General features: G+C 49.0%; 1 protein-coding gene across 6 annotated transcripts in view; it reads left to right on the top strand.

Annotated features, from left to right (window-relative positions):
• The first annotated feature begins 14,436 nt into the window (after positions 1–14,436).
• The window catches only part of LOC123133146 (uncharacterized), a 6,648-nt gene continuing 4,855 nt past the window's right edge, over positions 14,437–16,229 (top strand). For 2 of the 6 annotated variants that reach the window (XM_044552680.1, XM_044552684.1), the window contains exons 1-5: positions 14,437–14,576; positions 14,649–14,879; positions 15,034–15,078; positions 15,184–15,235; positions 15,378–15,426. In XM_044552680.1, the coding sequence (XP_044408615.1) occupies positions 14,838–14,879; positions 15,034–15,078; positions 15,184–15,235; positions 15,378–15,426 (188 nt within the window). In that variant the 5' untranslated portion in view covers positions 14,437–14,576; positions 14,649–14,837. Of the gene's footprint in view, positions 14,577–14,648; positions 14,880–15,033; positions 15,079–15,183; positions 15,267–15,377; positions 15,427–16,229 lie in introns of those variants that run through there. The other 4 variants (XM_044552679.1, XM_044552678.1, XM_044552682.1 and 1 more) reach the window with 4 other exon arrangements.

Here is a 16,229-nt window from a genome sequence, read left to right as displayed (position 1 = left end):
ATTGTCGACTGTCCGGACGCTGAGGCCCTGGCGGCCTTTAAGCACAATATCCGCGACGAGTGGCTTGCCCGACACCTCGGCCAAGAAAAACCGAAGACCATGGAGACCCTCACGACACTAATGACCCGCTTTTGCGCGGGTGAGGACAGTTGGCTGGCTCGCAGCAACACCGCACCTGGAAACCCTGGAACGTCAGACATCCGTGACAGTAACGGAAAACCATGGCGCAACAGACACAAGCGTCGAAATAATGGCGACAATACGGAGGATATGGCAGTCAATGCCGGATTCAGCAACTCCAAATCCGGTCAGCGGAAGAAGCCGTTCAAAAGAAACCATCCGGGATCGTCCAGTCTGGACCGCATACTCGACCGCTCATGCCAGATTCATGGCACCCCCGATAAACCAGCCAATCACACTAACAGAGATTGTTGGGTGTTCAAATAGGCTGGCAAGATAAACACCGAGAACAAGGACAAGGGGCTGCATAGCGATGACGACGAGGAACCCCGGCGTCCGAACACTGGAGGGCAGAAGAAATCACCCCCCAGGTAAAAACGGTGAACATGATCTATGCCACTCACATCCCCAAACGGGAGCGAAAGCGTGCACTCAGGGACGTCTATGCGATGGAGCCCGTTGCCCCGAAATTCAACCCATGGTCATCCTGCCCGATCACCTTTGATCGTAGGGACCATCTCACCAGCATCCGTCATGGCGGCTCAGCCGCATTGCTACTTGACCCAATCATCGACGGATTCCACCTCACGCGAGTCCTCATGGACGGTGGCAACAGCCTGAACCTGCTTTACCAGGATACAATATGCAAAATGGGCATCGATCCGTCACGGATCAAACCCACCAAAACCACCTTCAAAGGTGTAATTCCAGGGGTAGAGGCCCGATGCACGGGCTCAATAACACTGGAAGTGGTCTTCGGATCTTCGGATAACTTCCGAAGCAAGGAGTTAATCTTTGATATCGTCCCTTTCCATAGTGGCTATCACGCACTACTTGGACGAACCGCGTTCGCTCGTTTCAACGCAGTACCGCACTATGCATACCTCAAGCTCAAGATGCCAGGACCTCGTGGGGTCATAACAGTTAATGGAAATATAGACCGCTCCCTCCGTACGAAAGAACATACTGAGGCCCTCGTGGCAGAAGTACAAAGTAGCCTCCTCCGACAAACAACCAATCCGGCAACGACATCTCCGAACACCGTCAAGCGAGTCTGGAGTACCCCGCAACAGGATAGTCAGGCACGCCAGGAGCTCGATTAGCAATGCGGCCTCCACCCCAGCCCCATTCAAGCGGCGTTCGTACCATGCGTGCACAATTACGTGCTCAAAATACCATGGGCATAGGTGGAGGCGAGATGACAGTGCGGCCAGAATGCGGTTCAGCCGCCAGGAGGCCCGCATACTTTTTTTTTCCTTTTTCAGGACCCCACTTTCGGGCAGCCCCTTCAGAAGAGATCGGATAACCGGACTCATTATGGAGGGGGCACCAAGGAGACAAGAGGCTTTTGCACACAAGGGAATACTCAGGTGGTCTTCTTCAATGATCGTTATACCTGTTGTTACATACCCGCACGTAGCCTACCCTTGGATAGGATATGTCAAATAGTCCTATTTTTTCTGCTTAATGCAATAATGGTACACCTACGTCTTGTCGTATTGTCCAAATAAATTGGAAGTCGTACCTAGCGTCAGCTTCTTACTATTCTCATATTTTCTATTGAATATTTATTCAATATTGCATCCGTACATTTTGGTACGGTCATTTTTCCAGGGGCTTCTTATCGAGCCCCATACTATGGCAAGGAAAGTCCGAACACTTTCAACAGTGCGGCACCCCAAACTTATAGTATTATATGCATCAGCTCCAAATCATGTCTTGGGTCAATAGTTGGGTTAGCCCGGCTCCCTTGTTTTGGTACCTTATGTTCCGTTATATCGACTAAGGTAGCGCAGGGAGAACTACTGCGATTGTGTCCCGGTTCTTCCGGACGAGCACCTCAGTAGAGAAAGCCGAAAACTGACCGTCATGATGCGGCGAGAGCTGGTCGGTGTTCGCGAGGTACAAAATCCCTAAAGATTTTTTCCGCTTAAGGCGAGGAATCGGCTTCGTCCGATTTAGGCGTGTATAGCGCCCCCGTTCGGCTTTCCGAATACTAGGGGCTTCACCGAAATTTAAAATTGTAGACTTCTATGGTCAAGTGAGAGTTATAAAGCCGAATAGTCTGATTTCCTTGTTCGCTGTGCCAAACACCTCCTTAAAGGACCAAAACTTTGGATAAAGAGTGTTTGGGTTTCCACGAACACCCCAGTACTAGTTACAAGGGGGCGGAAGCCGACGACTGGCCTACTTTCAGATTTTGATAAACGACCGCAGAGAAGGTAATATTTTAAATCAAGAAAAGTGTTGCATAGCACAAATAAACCCGTTCTCATATTACACGGACGACATGAGTACATTCACTCAAAAATTATGTTCTTAGGACATTCCTTCAAGACGAGCGCCTTTCATAACGCCATCATAATATTTCTCGGGGTAGTGATGCTCCTTGCCCTCCGGGGGTCCATCCTTCACGAGCTTCTCAGCATCCAGCTTGCCCCAGTGCACCTTCGCGCGGGCAAAGGCCCGTCGGGCACCCTCAATACATGCAGACTGCTTGATAACTTCTAGCCGTGGACATGCATGCACCATCCGCTTCACCAGGCCAAAGTAGCTGCCGGGCAGGGACTCGCCAGGCCACATCTGGACTATGAGGTCCCCCATGGCCTGTTCGGCCGCATTGTGGAGTTCGACCAGCTACTTCAGTTGGTCACTCAGAGGCATTGGGTGTTCGGCCCCAATATATTGGGACCAGAATAGCTTCTCCGTAGAGCTCCCCTCTTCAGCGCGATAGAGCTCCGCAACATCCGAAATGCTGTGTGGCAGATCTGCGAATGCCCCTGGAGAGCTCCGGATTCATGTAAGTAAAAGAAATGACTCCTCCACATGCTTGCTTTGCATAAGAATGCCTTACCCTCCGGATTTCCTGGAGGGCCTTTTGGCCTTCGGCCTTGGCGTCGGCCGCGCTCTGGAGGTCCTTTGCAAGCTCAGACGCTTGCGTCTTGTAGTCATGCTCCAGTGAGCTAAACTTCTGGCCGAGCTCCTGGAGCTCCTGCTGTACCTCTCCCACCCGAGCATCTTGCTTCTCTCGCTTGGTGCGCTTAGTATCCGCCTTGGCTTCGGTCGTGGACAAAGCTTCCTTTAGGGCCGCCACTTCGGTCGCGGTCCCTATCAAAATCCATGATGCTTGTTCTTAGCATCACCAACTTTTTATCCTCTATACGACATATGGACGGGGTTTTTCTCACCTCTGTTCGCCTCGAGCTGCTTCTTCACGAGGCCGAGCTCTTCTTCAGCCTGCCCCAGTTCGCGCTTGAGTCCGGCAACCTCGGCCGTGCGTGCAGCGGCGGTCAGCAGCAGTGCCTGTTTGATTCATATAGACAAATACTATTAGCTTCCTACGGTTTTTTAGTTGACCATCTGTTTGGCTTTTCTTTCCGAACACCAACTAGAGCATCAGGGGCTACTATCTATCGGGTGATATTTCCTCACACTTTCTTTACCTCAAAGCCTGTTAACAGGCTGGTGCAGGGTTCGGTCAATCCGCTCTTGGCGGATCGCACCTTCTCAATCACCGTACCCATAAGTGTACGGTGTTCATCCTCGATGGAAGCGCCTCGAAGCACTTCCAACAAATTATCCGATGCCTCCGGCTGGGCGGAGGTCATCGGCATGGCCGGCTCGCCCTCCTTCCCGAGGGACTACTTACCGGAATCCGGAACCTTTGTAGGCTCCGGTGCAGTAACCGGCCGACAGCCAGACTTACTTGGCTCCCGTCAGCATAATCCATGGGATTCTCATCCCACATGTGTCCGGTGCCCGAGATTTTGCCTTGGGGCGTCTCTGGAACCGTCGCCCCCTGCTCGGGCATCCTCCGGGACAACACCTCGGTGTCGTCCGTGGGTCGTGGAGAGGTCGCCGTCGGGAGCGAATTCATCTCCGACTCATTCAGAGACTCCTCCGAAGAGGACTCCTCGAGATCGGACCCGTCCGGACTGCATATACGTGTTCAGCGTCATTACAAACCATGAGTTCAAAAGTCGTACGAGAAATATTATAGAATGCGGATACTTACGACCTCGCCCGGGGTTTGCCCCTGGGCAACCACTCCTCGTCACTAAAAGTGGCAGTAGTGGATTGATCTGGAAGGGACGCCTTGCCCTTCTTCGCCATCCCGGCCTCCCCCGACAGGGCGGCCTTCCTTTTCTTCTCCTCCCTAGCACGGGGAGGAGGCATTTCTTCATGTTCTCCCCCGTCTTTGGGGGGACAGTCTTCCTCGTCGTCTTCAGATGACGACTCTATCACGGCCCTGCGCCGGTGACCTTTTCTGGTCCCCGTGGCCACCTTCTTGGACCCTTCGGCCCCCTCAGTTGAGGCAGCCTTCTTCTTCTTCCTCTCCTCCCCTTCGTGGGAGGAGTGCACCTCGTCCTCTTTTGGCGAGGCGTCGGGTGCGGCCTCGTGCCGAAGACCCTTTCGGGTTCCCATGGCCTTCTTTTCGGCCTTTTTCTCCGGCAACTTGTAAAGCGCCGGAACCAGCACCTCCGCCAGGAGTGCGCTTACTGGGTCCTCAGACAATGGAGCCAGACAGTCGATCCGCTCCACCGTCTCCACCCACTCCTGTTCGGTCAGCAAGGTGACTTAAAAATCCTCCCCCGAATGTACTAAGGGAACGTCTCGTAAATAGTCAAGGGACTTACCGGACTGGCAAGGCGCGTTGCGCTGAGCCCCCGGTCCTCGGAAAGGGGAGGAGGGACTTCGCCGGTCTTGAACAGAACCTTCTAGATTTCTTTGTGCGTTGTGCCGAAGAGCTCTAGCAGCATCTGGTGTTCGGCCGGGTCGAACTCCCACATATCAAACGCCCGTCTTTGACACGGGAGAATCCGGCGAATGAGCATGACTTGGACCACGTTGACAAGCTTGATCTTCTTGTCCCTCATACTCCTGAGGCAGGTCACAAGTCCGGTCAGCTCCGTGGGTTTGCCCCAGGCCAGGCCCTTCTTCTCCCAAGAGGTGAGCCGCGTGGGGATTCCGGATCTAAATTTGGGGGCCGCCACCCAGTTGGCATCGCGCGGCTCGGTGATGTAGAACCACCCTGATTGCCAACCCTTTATGGACTCCACGAAGGAGCCCTCGAGCCATATAACATTGGGCATTTTGCCCACCATGGCACCTCCGCACTCCGCCTGTTGGCCGCTCACGATCTTCGGCTTCACGCAGAAGGTTTTCAGCCATGGGCCGAAGTGAGGCTTGATGCGGAGGAAGGCCTCGCACACGACGATGAACGCCGAGATGTTGAGGACGAAATTCGGGGCCAGATCGTGAAAATCTAGCCCGTAGTAGTACATGAGCCCGCAGACGAAAGGGTGGAGTGGGAACCCTAGTCCACGGACGAAATGAGGGAGAAATACCACTCTCTCCCGAGACTTCGGCGTAGGGGTAATCTGTCCCTCTGTTGGAAGCCTGTGCACGATGTTAGCGGCCAGGTATCCGGCTTCCCGAAGCTTGGTAATGTTCTCCTCTGTAACAGAGGAGGCCATCCACTTTCCTCCCGCTCTGGACATGCTGCGGTCTTATGGAGAAGGTGAGAACTTGGGCGTTGGAGCTCGAGGGTGCGAGAACGGATGAGCGAAGGAAGAAGAAGGCGTGGGTGAAAATGGGAGATTTCTGCCCCTTTATAAAGGCGATGTGAATGTGCGCCTCCCCACTTGCCTCTCGAAAACTCTTATTTTTCCAGGCGCCTCGATTAATGGCGCTGGTTGGGTTACCCATACCCGTATTGATGAGAATCCCTCAATAAGGGGAACACGATCTCTGCTCTGACAGGATGTGCCAAAGAAACCGCCTCGTGGTGTGTGAGGTAGCAAGTTTAAGAATGGTTCGAATAAAAATTGGACCGTGGTGTGATGTCACTCTTCGAAGAATTGTCAGCAGATTGGATTCGTGGATGATTATTATTCTCTCTACGGTGATATATGGAGTGTTATCTTGCAGAGCCGGACACGGTCCTTGTGTTTGGAATTTATCTTGGAGTATTCGGAGATGGAACCCGCCTCGCAATGCCGAAGAAAATCTACACGCCGGACTCATCGTCATTGAAGCCTGGTTCAGGGGCTACTGAGGGAGTCATGGATAAGGGGGTATCCGGACAGCCGGACTATGTGCTTTGGCCGGACTGTTGGACTATGAAGATACAAGATATAAGACTTCGTCCCATGTCCGGATGGGACTCTCCTTGGCGTGGAAGGCAAGCTTGGCGATTCGGATGTAGATCTCCTCCTCTGTAAACCGACTCTGTGTAACCCTAGCCCCCTCCGGTGTCTATATAAACCGGAGGGTTTAGTCCGTAGGACTCATCATCATTATCATCAACAATCATACCATAGGCTAGCTTCTAGGGTTTAGCCTCTCTGATCTCGTGGTAGACCAACTCTTGTAATACTCATATCATCAAGATCAATCAAGCAGGAAGTAGGGTATTACCTCCATCGAGAGGGCCCGAACCTGGGTAAACATCGTGTCCCCAGACTCCTGTTACCATTAGCCTTAGACGCATAGTTCGGGACCCCCTTTCTGAGATCCGCCAGTTTTGACACCGACAGGCACCCCATAGACACACAAGTTGATCTTTTAGCCGTGTGCGGTGCCCCCATCCACAGTTTTCCACCTCGGTCATATCGTCGTAGTTCTTAGGCGAATCCCTGCACCGGTAACTTCATCATCGTGGTCACCATGCCGTCGTGCTGATTGAACTCTCCCTCGGCCTCAGCTGGATCTGGAGTTCGAGGGACGTCACCGAGCTGAAAGTGTGCAGAGCGCGGAGGTACCGTGCGTTCGGTACTTGATCGGTTGGATCGCGAAGACGTTCGACTACATCAAATGCGATACTTAATGCTTCCGCTTTCGGTCTACGAGGGTACGTAGACAACACTCTCCCCTCTCATTTCTATGCATCACCTAGATAGATCTTGCATTATCGTAGGAAATTTTTGAAATTACTGCATTCCCCAACACTAGCGTGAATCTAAACTAACTATTTTCCGCTTCAGCTCTGCTATCGAACCCTCTCTGGCTGTCGCTTGGAAATTGGTACACCTGGGCTTAACACTCCGACCACTCGTCATATATCCCGGCGTAGCACTTCTTTGCCATCGATGATCTATGTACCTACATCGTCACATGAGTCGATAATATGTAACATATATAGTTGAGCAACAGAAAGAGACAGAGTTGGCAAAAATAGAAGCAACATATCATAAGCATAATAACAAAGTTCATCACACCCAAAATGCCCTAACTAGAGTGATCTTCGCTAGTTGAGGAGGATGGTTTAATTACATCATAAATAAATTTTTGTCGTGCATAACTCAAACTTTCGTCATAGAGAAAGTATGGACTAAATGGACACATTGTTATATATTATCTGTTTTGGATGTTATTATATTATCTGTTTTCGATGTTTTATATGCATTAATATGCTATTTTATATTATTTTGGGACTAACCTATTAACCAAGAGCCCAGTGCCAGTTTCTGTTTTTCCCCTATTTTTGAGTTTCACAGAAAAGGAATACAAACGGATTCCAAACGGAATAAAACTTTTTCGATGATCTTTCTTGGACCAGAAGCAAACCAGGAGACTTGGAGATGAAGTCGGAGGAGCCACGAGGCAGCCACAAGGAGGACGCGCCCAGGGGGGTAGGACGCGCCCCCTGTCTTGTGGGCCCCTAGTGGGTCTCCTGACCTAATTATTTTGCCCATATATACTCTTATACCCCAAAACCATTAGGGGGAGCCATGAAAATAGTTTTCCACCACCGCAGCCTTCTGTACTCGTGAGATCTCATCCAGGGGCCTTTTCCGGCATCCTGCCGGAGGGGGATTCGGTCTCGGAGGGCTTCTACATCAACACCATTGCCCTTCCGATGAAGTGTGACTAGTTTACCACAGACCTACGGGTCCATATAGCTAGTAGCTAGATGGCTTCTTCTCTCTCTTTGATTCTAAATACCATGTTCTCCTCGATGTTCTTGGAGATCTATTCGATGTAATACTCTTTTGCCGTGTGTTTGCCGAGACCGGATGAATTGTGGATTTATAATTAGATTATCTATGAATATTATTTGAATCTTCTCTAAAATTCTTATATGCATGATTTGATATCTTTGCAAGTCTCTTTGAACTATCGGTTTAGTTTGGCCTACTAGATTGGTTTTTCTTGCAATGGGAAAAGTGCTTAGCTTTGCGTTCAATCTTGTGGTGTCCTTTCCCAGTGACGGTAGGGGCAGCAAGGCATGTATTGTACTGTTGCCATCGAGGATAACAAGATGGGGTTTTCATCATATTGCTTGAGTTAATTCCACTACATCATGTCATCATACTTAATGCGTTACTCTGTTCTTTATGAACTTAATACTCTAGATGCAGGCAGGAGTCGGTCGATGTGTGGAGTAATAGTAGTAGATGCAGGCAGGAGTCGGTCTACTTAACATCGACGTGGTGCCTATATTCATGATCATTGCCTTAGATACCGTCATAATTATGCGCTCTTCTATCAATTGCTCGGCAGTAATTTGTTCACCCGTCGTATTATTTGCTATCTTGAGAGAAGCCACTAGTGAAACCTATGGCCTCCGGGTCCATTTTCCATTATATAAGTTTCCGATCTACTATTCTTGCAATCTTTTACTTTCCGATCTATAAACCAAAAATATTTACTTTACCGTTTATCCATCTCTATCAGATCTCACTTCTGCAAGTAACCGTGAAGGGATTGACAACCCATTTATCGTGTTGGGTGCAAGTTTGTTTGATTGTTTGTACAGGTATTCGGTGACTTGTGCGTTGTCTCCTACTGGATTGATATCTTGGTTCTCTAACTGAGGGAAATACTTACTCTAATTTGCGGCATCACCCTTTCCTCTTCAAGGGAAAAACCAACGCAAGCTCAAGAGGTAGCAGGAAGAATTTCTGGCGCCGTTGCTGGGGAGATCTACGCCAAGTCAAGCCATACCAAGTACCCATCATAAACTCTCATCTCTTGCATTACATTATTTGCCATTTGCCTCTCATTTTCCTCTCCCCGACTTCTAAAACAATTTTCAAAAAGTTTCTCCTTTTCTTCGCCCCTCTTCTGTTCGTCTTCTTCGCTTGCTTTTTATGTGCTTGTGTGTTGGATTGCTTGCTTTGCCACAATGACTCAAGAGAATACCAAATTGTGTGACTTTTCCAACACCAATAATAATGATTTTATTAGTACTCCGATTGTCCCCACCACTAGTGCGGAATCTTGTGAAATTAATGCCGCTTTGCTGAATCTTCTTATGAAAGATGAATTTTTCAGCCTTCCTAGTGAAGATGTCGCATCCCATCTAAACAATTTCGTTGATTTCTGTGATATGCAAAAGAATAAATATGTGGATAATGAAAATTTTAAATTGAAGCTATTGCCGTTTTCACTTAGAGATCGTGCTAAAACTTGGTTTTCATCTTTGCCTAAAAACAGTATTAATTCGTGGAACAAGTGTAAAGATGCTTTCATCTCTAAGTATTTTCCTCCTGCTAAGATCACTTCCTTAGGAATGATATTATGAATTTTAAGCAACTTGATCATGAACATGTTGCACAGTCTTGGGAGAGGATGAAATTGATGATAAGAACTTGCCCTCCTCATGGTTTGAATTTGTGGAAGATTATACAAAAAAAATATGCTGGATTGAATTTTTCTTCTAGAAATCTTTTAGATTCAGCCGCGGGAGGCACTTTTATGGAAATTACTTTAGGAGAAGCTAGTAAACTCCTAGATAATATTATGGCTAATTATTCTCAATGGCACACTGAAAGATCTACTAGTAAAAAAAGTGCATGCAATTCAAGAGATTAATGTTTTTAGTGGAAAGATGGATGAACTTATGAAATTGTTTGGTAGTAGGAGTGCTTCTATTGATCCTAATGATATGCCTTTGTCCATTTGATTGATAATAATAATGAATCTATGGATGTGAATTTTGTTGGTAGGAACAATTTTGGTAATAACGCGTAGAGAGGTAATTTTAATCCTAGGCCTTTTCCTAGTAATTCCTCTAATAATTATGGTAATTCCTACAACAATTCTTATGGAAATTTTAATAAGATGCCCTCTGATTTTGATATTAGTGTTAAAGAATTTATGACTTTACAATTTTTTTTCAATGCTTTGATTGATTTTTTTTCTCAAGATTGATGAATTGGCTAGGAGCATGAATAGAATTTATGTTGATGTTGATTCTTTGAAACTTATATCTGTTCCACCTAAGCATGATATCAATGAGTCTCTCAAAGCCATGAGAATTTCCATTGATGAGTGCAAAGAAAAAACCACTAAGATTCGTGCTAAAAAGGATAGGTTTATAAAAGCGTGTTCTTCTAGTTTTCATGAAAATAATGATGATGATCTTAAAGTGATTGGTGTGACTCATCTTGAATATTTGTTTTCCAATATAAATCTTGATAAAGATGAGATTGGAGATGAGTCAACTTTAGTTAAAAGGCATCCCAATGATTCTGAGTTTTTAGATCTTGATGCTAAAATTGATAAAGTAGCGATGAACCCACTCTTTTGGATTTCAAGGAATTAATTATGAGAATGGTTCTTTAATAGATTGTATTTCCTTGTTGCAATCCATGTTGAATTCTCCTCATGCTTATAATCAAAACAAGGCTTTTACTAAACATGTCATTGTTTCTATGATGCAATCTTTTGAAGAAAAGCTTGAGTTGGAAGTTTCTATCCCTAGAAAACTTTATGATGAGTGGAAACCTACTATTAAGATTAAAATTAAAGATTATGAGTGCCACTCTTTGTGTTGGGCAGTGCCTTCAAAATTGGGAAAAGCTTCCGAACAACCGGCCGATTTATGTATTCGTCCACCATGCGCTGTGCCGTGCGATGACACTGATCACGTCTTTTATGTTGGGCAGTGCAGGTTGGAATTTGGATTGTAGCGTTGTCAGAAAGTTTTTCTACAACATCACATATGTTTCAAAAGTTCTTTCCGCAACAATACCTATGTTGCAAAAGTGAAGACTGCAAATAAAATTTTTACAACATCACTTATGTTGCAACAAAAAAATCTACAACAAAACTCTGTTGAAAAAAAAAATCTGCAACAAGATGTCTGTTGAAAAAAAAATCTACAACAAGGCATGTGTTGCCAAAAAAATGCAACACAACCGATGTTGCAAAATTTTCTGCAAGAAGATCTCTGTTGCGAAATAGGGAAATACGTTCACCCGTTAGATTGCGTTAGTTTCGACGACTTTTAAAAGATCCGCCGACCGATGCGTAGCAGCCCCTCCTAATATTTTTGTTTTCAAAGTCATAAGAGCAACTCCAACAGGGCGACCCATTTCGTCCGCTGGCGTCTGTATGGGTGGGCACGAACACAAAAGTCGGCCCAATGCGCCGACCCAAACGGACGCGCGTCCGCCTGCCGACCCACTCCCGACCCAATTTTGAGCCGGATTTGCGTCGGCACGGACACGAGACGGACGCACGCGCCTACTCCTTTCCACGGGCCCGCTGATCGGTGGAAGCCACCATCATTTCCCTCAATTTCCCCCAAAAAAACCCTCCCGCCCGCGCGCGCTCCCGCCCTACACCCGCCATGGACGACGACCTCGACCTCGACACCGCCGCCGGCCTCGCCTCCCTCGCCTCGTCCGGCAAAGGCAAGCCTCGCACCCCCTACAAGGCCGCCGCGCCGAAGCCGAAGAAGGTGCTACGCCATAACAGCGGGCAAAGGAGTCGGCCAAGAGGAAGGACCGAAGGCACGCGGCGAACGCGAGGGATGAAGCCATCGCGGCAGCCGCCGCCGCCGCGTAGCAGCAGGTCACCAACGCTCGCGTTGCGGCGGCAACGGGGGAGGCGCTCTACATGATGGGGTTAAACCCTAGCCAGCATGGCCTCGTCAATGCCGCCGTGGCCGCCGTGGTCTGCACCGGCTCATCCGCCTTCCCTCGGACGATGCTGCCTGACTCACCCTGCGCGTCGGCTTGCACCCCGGTGCCCGGCTTCCACGTCTACCCGCAGGCCTCCCGCCTCTCGGGGGAGTGCTCGCCCGAGGTGAGTGTGGTCGCTCCTTCCACGCCCGCGCCCGCGCCCATCGACCTCAACGCCACACCGGTGGCTGCTGGCTTGTCAGCCGGAGGTGCGAGGAAATGCGCGCGACAGACACCAGCCGACCAGTTGCCAAGAGCACACAACCTGTTCGACGGAATGCCGGCCGCCGGCGACGACGACTACATGCAGAACATGATCTTCGAGGGTGGTGCGCAGGCCACTGGCTTCGATCCCGACGAGACACAAAGCCAGGATGGCCAAGGGGCGTTCACGCGGTCCGCTGGCTACAATGAAGATCGGGCAGTCTTCATGCGCGATCAGGTCGGCGTGGACCTGGACAACTTCCCTCTCGACTATGAGTTTCCGGAGGACTACATGCTAGAGGAAGAGGACGAGTGCGAATCGAAGGGGGGCCTTTGTTCGAGGATGAGCTCGCCAACCAAGCGCCAGGCCGAGGCCGAAGCGCAAGAGCAAGCGGACCAAGGCATACACGGCGGTCGAGGACAAGCTTCTTTGCGAGTGTTGGAGACACATTGGGCAAGACCCCAAGACGGGCGCCGAACAAAAGCATTCAACCTTTTGGATTCATGTCCACCGTGAGTTCCATGACCGCAATAAGTTTCCGCCGTACCAAATAGTAAGTGCGCGCGGGTGAGTGTCCATTTTGAAATGATGGAGGGCCATCCAACAAGAGTGCAACAAGTTTTGTGCCACTCTTGAGAGTGTCAAGGCACGCCCCGTGAGCGGCATCGGCATGCAAGACATGGTATGCTAGCAAGCCGCCCTCTTTTTGTGTCATCAAGTTTATGTTTGCGTGTTCGTTTGCATACCATTTTGCCAATATGCTTGCATGAAATACATTTGTAGGTATTTCAAGCTTTGGAGGCATTCAAGGTCCAACACAATGGCAAGTGCTCCCATTGCTTTAGGGTGATCAAAGACGAGGAGAAGTTCAAGGCGCAATATGCCACCCTCAAGTCGCGTGGTGGGAAGCAAGTCCTGGAGGAGGTTGGGGACGGCGAGAAGGCTCAGCCGCGGGGGAAGACCAACTCCAAGAAGGAGGACAAGCGGGATGCGGCATTGATTGCCTTGATTGCAACCGTGGAGGACATGATCACCAAGAAGGACTCAAGGGAGGAGAAGCGCCGACAAGAAAGGGAAAGAGCAAATGAACCCTTTCATGGAGATCCAAAGGAGGAGGCTTGACATGGAGGCGGAGAAGCAAGCCAAGATGCTAGAGATCGAGGCCGCCAACGCCAAGACCAAGGCGAAAGAAGTGGTTCTCGCGAGCATGATGACCGGGAGGGGGGGGGGCGAGATCATGAAGGTGGATCTCAACACCGTGTCACCAAGAAAGAGACCGTGGTTCGACAAGATGCAGGCTGACATGCTCAAGTTCAACGACGAGTGATCTATGGCGGTGAGCGACATCTTTTTTGTATGCCGACAGGTGTGTTGGCATGACCACGGGGCGTGATGGCGTGGTCGAACTCAAGTCTCATCGTTTTTTGTGTGCTGGCATGTGTGCCGGCCGACTGGCGAGTGCGTCGGCATGAACTGTGGTGTTATTTTTTGAAGCCCGCATTGTATGCCGACGTTGACATGGCGCCGGCATGAGACATGGGCGTTGGCATGATCGGCCGCGGGCCTTTTTTTTTAAATGTTGATTTGCGGACATGAAATGGGCCGACGCGTTCGGCGCACTACCGACCCAAATCTAAAACAGGGCGGACACCGGGCGGGTAGCCGTCCCAAACCGACAAAAAGCGGACAAATTCGCCGTCTGTTAGGGTCGGCCCGTTGGAGTTGCTCTAATTGCTTAAACTCTTAAACTTTTTTCAAATTCGGAAACATTGGTTCGAATTCACAAATTTTATTTTCAGGTTGGCAAACATTTTCAGAACTCCTGGGCATTTTCAAACCCACAAGCATTTTAGAGTCCGTGAATATCTTTTTGTTTCTCCAATTTTCCCCAAAAATCAACAAAAAAAAGCCAGCCAATTTCGCAAGAAACAAACAGAAAATGCCATCCGGATTTTCTTCCTTTAGACGGAAGGGCCGGCCAACGGACGGACACAAGAAGGGCCGAGCGGGCGAGCGAGCGAGATTACTGGGCCGATGCAATTTTCTTTCCAAGCGAGTTAGGCCCATTAGGAGGAGGAGCTCCCGACTTGGCCCATCTCGTATCATAACACTGAGTCTCTCTGTAGCTGAATCTGCCTGCCCCTCTCTCATCCCCGGCGGCGCTCACCACCTCAACGGCGGCCACCGGCGACGCCCCGACGGCCGATTCCCCATCTCAACCCCCGTCCACCGTCTTCACCCCGGCGGCCGACCATCTCTCCCGCGGCGCCCGACGGGTATGTGGACCACAACGCGGCCTCCAAGCCCTAATAATCCCACAAATTCCCGTCCTAAAATCTCTCCTCCAGCTGCAGGTCCGCCACCGCTGTGCCGCCGCGCCGCAGCCAGCGTCGCCGCCGACGGCCCAGCTCCCCCGCGCCTCGCGCGCGTGGCCGCCGTCGCCCGTCCCCGTTCTACCCCGCCGCGCCCCTGCTGCCTCCGGCCCGTCCGTCGGTGGGCCCATCTAGATCCGCCGCCCCTGTCTGGCCCCGGACCGGATGGACCTCTCCGTCACGCTGGCCCTCAGCTCCCCGACGGAGGTACGGCCCGCCGGCCGGAAACCTACCTACCTGCCTCTCGCCATTCAACACTGCTTGTTGCTGCATTTACATTGTCTAATCTAGCTGAATTAATACACCAGGAACTCAAATTTCTTTCACAATTCTTTCAGTTTAACCTCCTTGTATTTTGCAGCATGGGGAGCAGCTGAGGAGGCGGCAGCACTCACTATCAGAACTGGTATACCATCATTTACATACACATATGGATTGGTGTTGTAAATCTTCGGCGTATCTCTTTTGGCTGATGTTAATTACCTTCCCCTTGTCTTTCCATTAACTGCAGACTTATGCAAGAGACGAAGACGCGACAAAACTCGAGACCACACGTGCACGGCGTAGTAACCTTTCTCTTCAGTAGTTGTAACTGTTAATATCTCTACTCTCAAGGAACCTTGTGCCCCTTACCCACATGTTTATCGATTCTACGAAGCATCTTGCCCTACTATCTTACCCGTATTTGCCCTTTTATTTTTGCAGTGTTAAATGTTCTCAAAAGGCATGAAGATCTGAAAGAGCGCCTCTCGCGGTACTCCTTCCTCCGCTCTTTTTTTTTATGTCCAAAGCTTTTGGATTCTAATAAGTTGTCGGATGTAGACTAAGTTGGCCAACTGAGTGTTTATTGATTTACGGTAAATATTGTACAGATTCCTTAGCATGTGACATTTGCATAAGCAAAATTTCAACAACTCTGTTCAAACTGCTGCTAGCTGATTGTTTGCACACTTGTGGCTTCTTTTTCATGATACTTGATCAGAGCATTAACCCTCACAGTTTACAATGTGGGAAACTGTGAGGTCATCCTTGTGTAGCTATAAGTTAAACTTAGATGCTTAAACAGTTACAATTTCCTTGGTCCTTTTCGTTGGCAGAAATTATGCTGCCAATATCTTTGCAACTGTATTGAATTCTCTGAATGTTCCTTACTGTTTAACTAACTATGGATGTGCTCAAATTGAAGCAAATAATAGTGGTTGAAAAAAATGATACATGCAAAAGAAAGGGGGCGGGGGGCAGCTCATGTTTATCTGAATTAAACATATGCAAATACATTTTTTTCAGTTTTCTGAACTATAGTACCATTATCGCGATACTGAAGAGATTATGTTTCGAACAAGTTAAAGTGAAGTTACGATCTAAATGTACCAAAAGGTTAAGGAAGGACAGTACTGCTGAATGCTGAGTTCCATAATGGGGCTGTTTTCTAATGCAATGTTCATGTGCATCTGCTGCAAAATAGCAGAGTAACGATTGTATCAGATTGTTAAAAACACATATATTCTATATAAGCAATGAAATGTGTTTCCAAATATGTTATTCTGCAAGTTTAAA

This window comes from Triticum aestivum, chromosome 6B (assembly GCF_018294505.1).
Source record: "Triticum aestivum cultivar Chinese Spring chromosome 6B, IWGSC CS RefSeq v2.1, whole genome shotgun sequence".
NCBI classification, from domain to species: Eukaryota; Viridiplantae; Streptophyta; class Magnoliopsida; order Poales; family Poaceae; genus Triticum; species Triticum aestivum.
The sequence above is the reverse complement of the archived record's forward strand: the minus strand, read 5'-3'. Positions and strand labels throughout refer to the sequence as shown.